Source organism: Solanum pennellii, chromosome 11, assembly GCF_001406875.1.
Source record: "Solanum pennellii chromosome 11, SPENNV200".
Taxonomy (NCBI): domain Eukaryota; kingdom Viridiplantae; phylum Streptophyta; class Magnoliopsida; order Solanales; family Solanaceae; genus Solanum; species Solanum pennellii.
Window position 1 is genome coordinate 60,751,390 of NC_028647.1, and position 8,790 is coordinate 60,760,179.

The 8,790-nt window shown below is 33.2% G+C and overlaps 2 protein-coding genes and 1 long non-coding RNA gene across 3 annotated transcripts; all 3 read right to left on the reverse strand.

Annotated features, from left to right (window-relative positions):
* Positions 1-201: 201 nt before the first annotated feature.
* On the reverse strand, positions 202-987 carry LOC107004021 (ATP-dependent DNA helicase PIF3-like). Its single transcript, XM_015202241.1, has one exon. The coding sequence runs from the start codon at positions 985-987 to the stop codon at positions 202-204; it is 786 nt and encodes a 261-aa protein (XP_015057727.1).
* An 842-nt stretch (positions 988-1,829) lies between these two features.
* LOC107004023 lies at positions 1,830-6,321 on the reverse strand. Its single transcript, XM_015202242.1, has 7 exons — positions 6,244-6,321; positions 6,004-6,161; positions 4,201-4,229; positions 3,415-4,099; positions 3,206-3,288; positions 2,917-2,995; positions 1,830-2,754 (listed from the first exon to the last, which is right to left on the reverse strand). Exons 1-7 carry the CDS (start codon positions 6,319-6,321, stop codon positions 1,830-1,832), a joined length of 2,037 nt encoding a protein of 678 aa, XP_015057728.1.
* An 8-nt stretch (positions 6,322-6,329) lies between these two features.
* Positions 6,330-6,877, reverse strand: LOC107004394. Its single transcript, XR_001454725.2, has 4 exons — positions 6,827-6,877; positions 6,617-6,741; positions 6,450-6,531; positions 6,330-6,360 (listed from the first exon to the last, which is right to left on the reverse strand). It is a non-coding gene; the product is annotated as an uncharacterized LOC107004394 (long non-coding RNA).
* Positions 6,878-8,790: the final 1,913 nt, after the last annotated feature.

The following is an 8,790-nucleotide window of genomic DNA, read 5'->3' on the forward strand; positions in this document are numbered from 1 at the left end:
GTAATGTATTATGTTCAATACCTATGTGGTGGGAGACCGTTTGGTGTTAAAGTATTTAGATATTCTTCTTGGTAATATTTGTTGGTGTCATCTTCTGCTGAGTCAAAGCTATTGAATATCTTGCTTTCACATGGGAATTGAGATATTAACTTGTTGTTAATTTTATCCACATGGTCATTTCTGCTTGCTAAAATAGCTCTTTCAGTGACATATTTTGTTGTTGCAGCATTTTCTTGCAGGTTTTGAAATATCTCTTTTATTATGGATTCTTCTGGAATTCCATCCTTGGAATGTTTGATTGTTGAGGATTAAATTTTCTCTTATTGTTCGTTCATCACCGTTACCCACTCGAAGTAAGAACTCACTGAATGTTGGATCTGTTCTTGCTCTCATATTTCTAGTAAATTGAATCTTCTCCATCAAAGGCCACAGATATGATTTTACCAAGCTTGCATTTACAATTTCTGCTCGAGTTGATTTTGGAACTACTGGTAACACCTGCCAAAAATATCCTCCAAAAACCATGACTTTTCCGCCGAATGGTTTATCGATGTCCATTATGTCTCTGAAGCTCATATCGACTGTTTCTATTGTTTGTCGTTTGGCCATTGGTGCTTCATCCCATATAATCACTTTTGCTTTTCTAATCAATTTGGCAACACCACTTTGCTTTGACATGTTTGTCATAGTTGATTCACTTGTTTGAAGAGGGATCTCAAACCTTGAGTGTGCTGTACGTCCTCCTGGTAATATTGAAGCAGCTACGCCACTGGTTGCTGTTGCCAAACCTATCATACCTCTTGATCTAACATTGGCAAGTAATGCACGGTATAGGTATGTCTTTCCAGTTCCCCCGGGTCCATCCACAAAGAATATTGCAGTTGTTCCAGCATTGATTGTTTGCATTATTTTTGTAAAAGCATGATGTTGTTCTGGATTTAATTGTGATTGTGCATCAAAATCTTCTGGTGGTATCTGCACGGACATTTCTTCATTTATTTCTCTACAAATTGATGAACCAACTTCGAGGAAATTGTGATCTAGTTGAGGAATGTCAATATGTCTATGCTTTTGCCCATACTTTGCAAGCAATTATTAATACTATTCAGAGTAGACTGTAGTATAGTATTGTGTGAGTTGCCATATAGACTGCTGAAGTCCTCTGACATATCCTTATAATAAGTATCCCAGAGTTTTCTAATATCCGTTGGGTTACAATGAACCAAAATTGTAGCAAACAAACTTCTAAGAGCGAATGGCATTTTGAAAACAACAGTCTCTCTCATACATTCTGATATGCTGTTGTCGGACTCAAGTAACCCTCTTTCTTTGGCTGCTTCTTTGAAGGTCTGACATTGCTTTCCATTGACCGTGAGTAAGTCGTTGAATGACAATGGTCCCTTTACATGGTTTAGTAACAACCACTCATAATATCTTATATCTTTCCCCTTCTCGAGGATTAGTTGTGCAATATAATCAATATGTACTTATTAATAAGTTTAAAAATTATCAATGTGTATGATTTTATAGCTTACTACATTCAGCTTACCGATTGCAATGTGACCAATTACAGATCTTGTTTTCCTTTTTATCCAAGTCTTTACCTTTGAATTCCAAACATAATATTTTGGAAATTCTCTATAAAGATATGTTTTTGCTTCAGAGTCAATTGACCACATTCTGAAATATTCTGTCAACATTGTTTGCTTGACACCATCCCAGGCGTTAACATTTTTTAAATTTTGATTTTTCCAGTAAAACACTGTGATTTTGTTTTGAGTTAGCATTTGTATTTGATAATTTTAATTATTCTTTTAAGTAAATGTGTATTATAATGCATTAATATGTGTACCTGAATGTTTTTCTGGCAAATGTAGTTGAAGGTTGATGACTGCAGGTTGCATTTCAGTCAAGTTGAATTCATATATTCTCCATAGTGCTTCAGGCGGTGAGACCCATCGCGCATCTTGAAATGTTTGTATTTCGTCAATAACATTTTCACCATCATCAGACTGAACATAAACTGCACACCGATCATGTCCTTTATATATATACTTGTATAGATACTTTATTGCTTTGACTCCTGAGCAAACCTCAACATTAATGTGACAATTGTATCTTGTAAGCAGATAAGGGCTATAAGGTACTACCCATTGATTTGTCATATGCATTCCACAAACAATCTTTATTCTTCCATCCATTCTTCTTTTATAAATTGGATATCCATCTTTTGCTTGGATTGATTTAATGCATGTGTTTGTTGGACGTTTGTTTCCACATGGACCATGCATCATATGTTTGAGCACTAATTTATGCAATATAGGATACTCATATATATATGGAATCTCTGTTGAGATAAACCTATCGTACTGATCTCCTGATTTGATGTTGTGCCCTTCTTTTAATATGAGAAGTAGGTGTATGTGTGGTAGTCCCCGTTTTTGAAATTCTACCACGAATACATGAGCAACAACAATTTCAAATATTTCTTTCTTGAAAATTTGGTCTTTTAGATCCTGCAACTTAGCTCTGAATACTTTTGTTACCAAGTCAGGTCTATCTTGAGGAGTTTGTCTGGGGCGCACTTCTTGTTGGATTTCAATCCAGTCAGGATTGCACGTCATTGTTATAAACAGATCTGGTCTACCAAAATGTTGTACCAAAGCCATTGCATCCATATAGCGTTTTTTCATATATCGTGGCCCCCCAATAAAAGATGATGGAAGTAGTATTCTTTGCCCAATTCTATCTCCCCTGCATTCTCCCGAGCTGACACTATCAACAATACCTTGATAAACCTCTCTTCTAAAATTTGATTGTTCCTTTCTGAAATATTCTAGCCTTGTTGTTTCCAATTTTATGTACATGTCAACCACAAATTATTGTAGTAATCTTCCACATAGTAGTAATACTGACCTCTCTGTTTCTCGTAGTTGTAGCTTATAACAATAGTACTCTCTGCAAGAAACATTTCCTATTGTCTCACGGCGGACATCTACAAGTGAAAGGAATCATATTAACATTATATTTATTTTATGTTGGTTTTCATATTGGTATAGTAGAAAACTGTATTTTCTTATAATTGTATTTTGTACGCCTTTGGTAATATTCTTTTATATCGTGTATGTGTTTTTTATCAGTTACTAACTTGTGAAGAACATGACTACATTTTTGCTATAAGAGGCCATAATGTAATATATTTTACCTTGATCCTCGTTGGCTAATACTGCATCAGCTGATTTGAATGTTGGAATATCATTGAGTATAGGTGGTGAGTGAGCACTTCTTCTGTGAGGCAGTCTTTTGCTCTGTTTTCTTATTCCTTGATGTCATCCACCTTCACCTCTTGGGAATAACAAAGGATATTAAAGAGGGTCATAACAACCAAAATAGTGTTTTACTCTATGTTTGTACCCTGAGTGCTCGTGAACAATTATTTCTCGATCAAAAGGTATATTTCGATTGTTTCCATCGATCCAAATTGCTGCTACTTGACTTACCGAGGGTCTGTTGTACACTCGTTGATCCAAAGAGGCATTTGCAGCAATACGAAGTTGAAAATTGTGGAAACTTGTTTGGTTTTTTAATTGGCAAAATATTTGTGCATATGGGTTACTCTCCATTACCTGTTTGATTTTTTTTGCAATATGGTCTGAAAGAATTCCTTCATTCACCTTTGATAGCTTGTTGGTCAATTCGTTGTCTGTATCAAAGAAGTATAGTTGGAAGTAACATGGATTGTTATCACGTGGTAGCAACAATGGTAGATCGTGATAAATTTGACCTTGTGCCCTGAATGTGTATACTCCTTTTTTTGCAGATGCTAGTTCCTTATCCAGGTTAACACCAAAAGATGTAAAAGCAAAGATACTATTATATGCACGAATATTTTTGCGAAACTCTACCGCGTCTTGAGTAGATGCCACAAACATTTCATATAGTTCTGTTGGTGCTTCAGTGTTTGCCAATTTGATATATCCGCTTGCACAACAGAATGCTGGAGGTTCATGTTCCAATTTTTTTGCAGCACAATAAATAGATTCTGGGACGGCTTTCAGCACGTGCAGATATGATAAAAATAAGTTATAAGCAACAATTCCTATATATAGAAATATTTTTAGAGATATGTTAGAAATGTAATTTGATAAAATTATTGAATATTGAAGTTATGTAAGATATGAATAGGGTTTTCCGATGTACCTCTAACTTCAGACTCTTCAGATAATGCTCTAAATAGTCAATTGATTTTATGCTGCTTTTGCAAACGTGGATGTTCATCTTCTAGATGTGATATTGTTTGGGTTGCTAATATATACTTATCCACTCTTCGCAATGCGCTTTGCAATTGACTTTTCTCTATAAGGGGAACATTTTTTGGTACATTTAGACAAAGGATGTAATATTTTTGTATGTGTGTATGCGAATATGTTTGCATTGTACTAAGTACTCATGTATGTTGGATTTTACATGATTATGTAAGTTCTTACCTGTGTTGGTGGATTTTTTTTGTATGGTTGTCATGCTGATCAGTTTTATTGGTAGAAGGAATGTTTTTACTTTATCACCTGCTTGATTTGGCATGAAAGGAGTGGTTATATTTGTATCACCTGTGAAGTGAAGTGAATAGAAGGGTTAAATTTAATTTTGAATTGTGATAAGTACTTAACATATTAGATTTACCTTGATGTTGGTTGTGTGTCATTGTTGATTTGATGGTGATAAAATTTGGATTGTTGGTGTGACACTTCTCTTATCTCTTCCTATTTAGCATATGTAATTTAGCAGTGATCTAAAACATAACAAAATCATTAATGGCAATTGTAGTCACATATTTGACATATATAGAAAAAAAATCTATTATAGGGTAGGATGTATGCAAACCTTTTTTATGTATGAGGATATACATTGCAGCAGAAGATTGTTGTTGATCTGTTTTGAAGTAATAAATTGCATACATTGAATGTTTAGTGAAACAGTTAACAAAATTCATTGATATAGGAAAGTAAGTTAAAAATAAAAGTGATGTTAGGTGAAGTTGCTTGGTGAAAAAAGGTAAGTTGTTTTTAAATATAAGGGAGATAATAAGCATTGGTAGATAAAAATAAGGAAATTTTAGATCAACTATATATTATTTTTTTTCCCTCTTTGATCTTCTTTTCCATCGGATAGGGCATGATGTTTTTCCGTTTAACCTTCCTGGTCCTTTTTCTTTGTAGTTGAGTTAGTGGGGCTTCGTCGTCACTTTCATCTAGTACATTCTGTTTTTCTACCTCATGTATCCTCAATTTCTGTGGATTATCATCTGCAATGACTTGTTTAATGTTGTTAGTCCTCTTGTATGTATTTTTTTTGTGGATTTTCAATGTCAATTTGAACTGCTGCAATATCTTTTTCAACATGAGGTATGCCTGCAACTATTTTTTTCATTTTTCATCATCAGTTAGTATCTTTGTCCTCTTGCTTCTTTGTTTTGTAATTGGTATTTTAACCTTGGTTTGATCTGGTGGTAATTTTTTGGAAACCTCATGTATCTCCATAGCTATCACATTCATGTTTGTGTCAACATCTGGAAATTTACGATCAATCTTAACAAGGATACTGAATTCTTTCCCTTTACTCAATACCATCTTGCGATAGTATGGTGATTATTCTTTTTGTGGAATATGAAAACGTATATATTAGCCTTACAATTGAAATAGGATAAAGTTATTTATACAGGCCAATATTTCATAGAGTAAGTGATTTACCTTTTCAGATGTAGAGAGAACATACTCTTTTACGTTACAACCAAAATAGTATTTTGCAGCATCAAACATTGTAATGCTTAGAAATTGATCCTAAGCAGTGACATCAATCTTTAACCGATATCTAAATCAAATCGGATGTTTTAATCAGTATGGTGCTAATTATTTGATAGCGATATAGTAAGCTCATTAGTTGATAATAATTTTTTCATGCATCTGGAGTAAGCAATATTTGTTCTTGGTTGTTTGTGTAGTTTACCTCGCCTCATAATCAATATCTTCAGCTCTACAGTAGGTACAATTTGCAATACTATTTATAACAGTAACTCGCTTGTAGCATTTGTTGCAACCAGGATACCATGGGTCGGTGTTACTGTCAATGTCAGTAACCGTAACGTTGAACTTATAGTACATATCCTATACGTAAATTCAGTAAATCACGTAATTACATTTGTAATATATAATTGGAATAAAAGATGAGTGTTGTATAGGAAAGTACCTTCACAATGGCAAGTGAACCATTTGAAATATTACTAATTTTCACTTGACGGGCAGTTTGCATTAGTCTGCTTGGCATTAGCTTACGTCAATCTTTTCTGCCTTCATGTTGTCATTCCTGAAATTTTTAAGAAATGAATAAAAAATATTAATGATGTAGCATGTGGGTAGCCTTTAAATAAGTGTGATGAAACATGTATTACTTACCATTTTTGGAGATTGTTCGCTTTTTCAAATTGTGGATTTATAAGCAAACTACTAACAGGAGTTGTGGAAAGGACAAAATCCCCTATTTCAACAGGAGTAATTAATTCATTGATACTTGTATGTACTTTGAAAATTGACTCAAATATATCAAGTGTGGAGATGTATACCTTGATAAATTGATGATTTTACATCACAAAAGGCAAGAACTGGTTTGTGACTTTCAAGGCTTTGTAACATTTGACCTTCAATTTCAGCAAAGTCTCCCCATAAAGTCATGACTTTTCGATCATACCTATACAAGTAACAAATTTTATTTATGATAAATGTTGATTAACGTGAAATATTTATATGTAGGATGCATAAAAAGTATATGTTACCTTTCGTTTGTAATGATTACTTCGCGTCTAATGCTTCATCCTTCTCCAGTTAGTGCTTTTATTGTGAGTAAAATACACACCACATCTATACAAAACAATGTGTTAAAAAACCTATTTTCTTAATGTATGGAACAAACAATAAAAATTTTGTGAAATTTACCAAACAAACTTCCATTAGTGATTTTTTCAGCTTCATCAAATGTAATAAATCCATTTGAAAATTGTTCAGTATTAACATGACTTTTGTCCTCAACGACCTCGGTGTTGTTCATAAATGCTAGTTCGAGCTCCTTATGTACGGATAAGAAGTTTGGTTTAGGTCCATTTAATTTTCCATTTATAATGTAGTAACTTTGATTAAGTTGAAAAGACTTGTTCCATGCATGAACATCTTTGTTGAAAAGAGTGGTTTGTATTTTTGTACCCTGTGGTTAGGACCATAATCATTAGAATTTCAAAAGAAGTTAACATATTAAATAATTTATATAACAAAATTTTAAAATAGAGTTACCTCTTCGTCGACTAATATCAGTTGCCAACGAATACCTTCACCATTGCATTTTTATACTCTTTTGTTAAACTCCGACGAATGCCTAAGACTTTAATAACCTATTCTGTTGCATATTTCTTCAACTTGCTAATTAGTAGGCACTGGTTCTCGAGCTCTTCTAGACTTGTCATTGTATTTTTGTAGTATCTAGGATGTACTAATACAATATATATTTGTGACGCAAATGCTATTTGTTTTTATATAATTAGTGTTCTTTTGGTCTAATAACAAAGATGATCAAGAATGTAATATTCACGAAACATAAACTATTTTTCTTTTTAAATTTTAAAAGCGAGCAACTTCAACTAACAATAGTATAAATATCACATTAATTGAAGCAAGTTCCAGGGTGGAGAAATGATACATATTCTTGTGTTTCCAAAAGCAAGAAACCTGCTAACATTATTAGAACATGAAGAGATGATAAACGTAGATTCAAATAGAAGTAAATCAATAAAAATGTAACAAGTTACTATAACGGAAATATTGCAAATGTATAGAATTCAAAATGGAAAAGTCCTTGGTGGACAATCTGTTTGCATATTATGATAATAACTTTATTCTATAATATCTTAACTGGACGCAAATATTGTGTTTTCGTACAAAATATTTCAGAAAATTGTTGTCCACAAAATTACTTATAGGAAAATATTTTCTGTCCTATCAAACATGCTGGATCATTTCTGGTACTTTTGGTGATGACCTTAATACCATTGAAGCTGGCTAGCAGGTAAATAGTATTTGCAAATTCATCTACTTAAAACATCGATGATCGATGAAGTGTATGATTGCTGCTAAGTTAAGCTGTGACTTAAAACTAACCATATTACAGCTAATAATTAGTACAAAATTTCAGTGTAAACAGAGATTTGGTACATTGCATGTTCACACAAATCTTGAAAATAAAATAAGACAGTAGCATGCCATGGATTCAATCAACCACGTTATTGACCTTGAAAAATATTAACCACGTCATTTTTTTCTGGTCTACATTACAGATTCTTTTTTCTGGTCTATATTTATTCAATCGGATAATAGGCCCATACAAGAGAGTTTTAAATTGGATTGATAACACAAAGAATGCCATGGAACCTCATTTCCAAGAGGTACATGTGATCCTCTTCAAAGCTAAACAGAAGTTCCATAACCAAAGATATGATGTAGAAAGTAGCATTCCTCAATCAAATGTAGGAGAGGGGAAATAGACTCTAATTCCGCAATTATAAAGTAAACTTGAAGTGTTAGTAAGGCTGCTTAAAAATGGCAAATGACCTTGATAGCTCACGATGAAACTGAAGGTATGAAACATAAGCAAAAGTCCATGATGAATGTAAACATTCTCGTCAATATTACTATCACCAGCTTATTTTTATCATCACATAGCTCCACTAGCTAGGACAGAAGATTTGGTTGT

Excerpts from the sequence above, each read along its gene's own strand:
- LOC107004021 (XM_015202241.1), bottom strand. The coding sequence starts at position 987 with ATGTCCGTGCAGATACCACCAGAAGATTTTGATGCACAATCACAATTA.
- LOC107004023 (XM_015202242.1), bottom strand. The coding sequence starts at position 6,321 with ATGCCAAGCAGACTAATGCAAACTGCCCGTCAAGTGAAAATTAGTAAT. Across the intron at positions 4,230-6,003 it reads GATATTGATTATGAGGCGAG|AGCATTATCTGAAGAGTCTG; the intron begins GTAAACTACACA and ends TTGACTATTTAG. Across the intron at positions 2,755-2,916 it reads CAACTACGAGAAACAGAGAG|GGGAGATAGAATTGGGCAAA; the intron begins GTCAGTATTACT and ends GGGAGAATGCAG.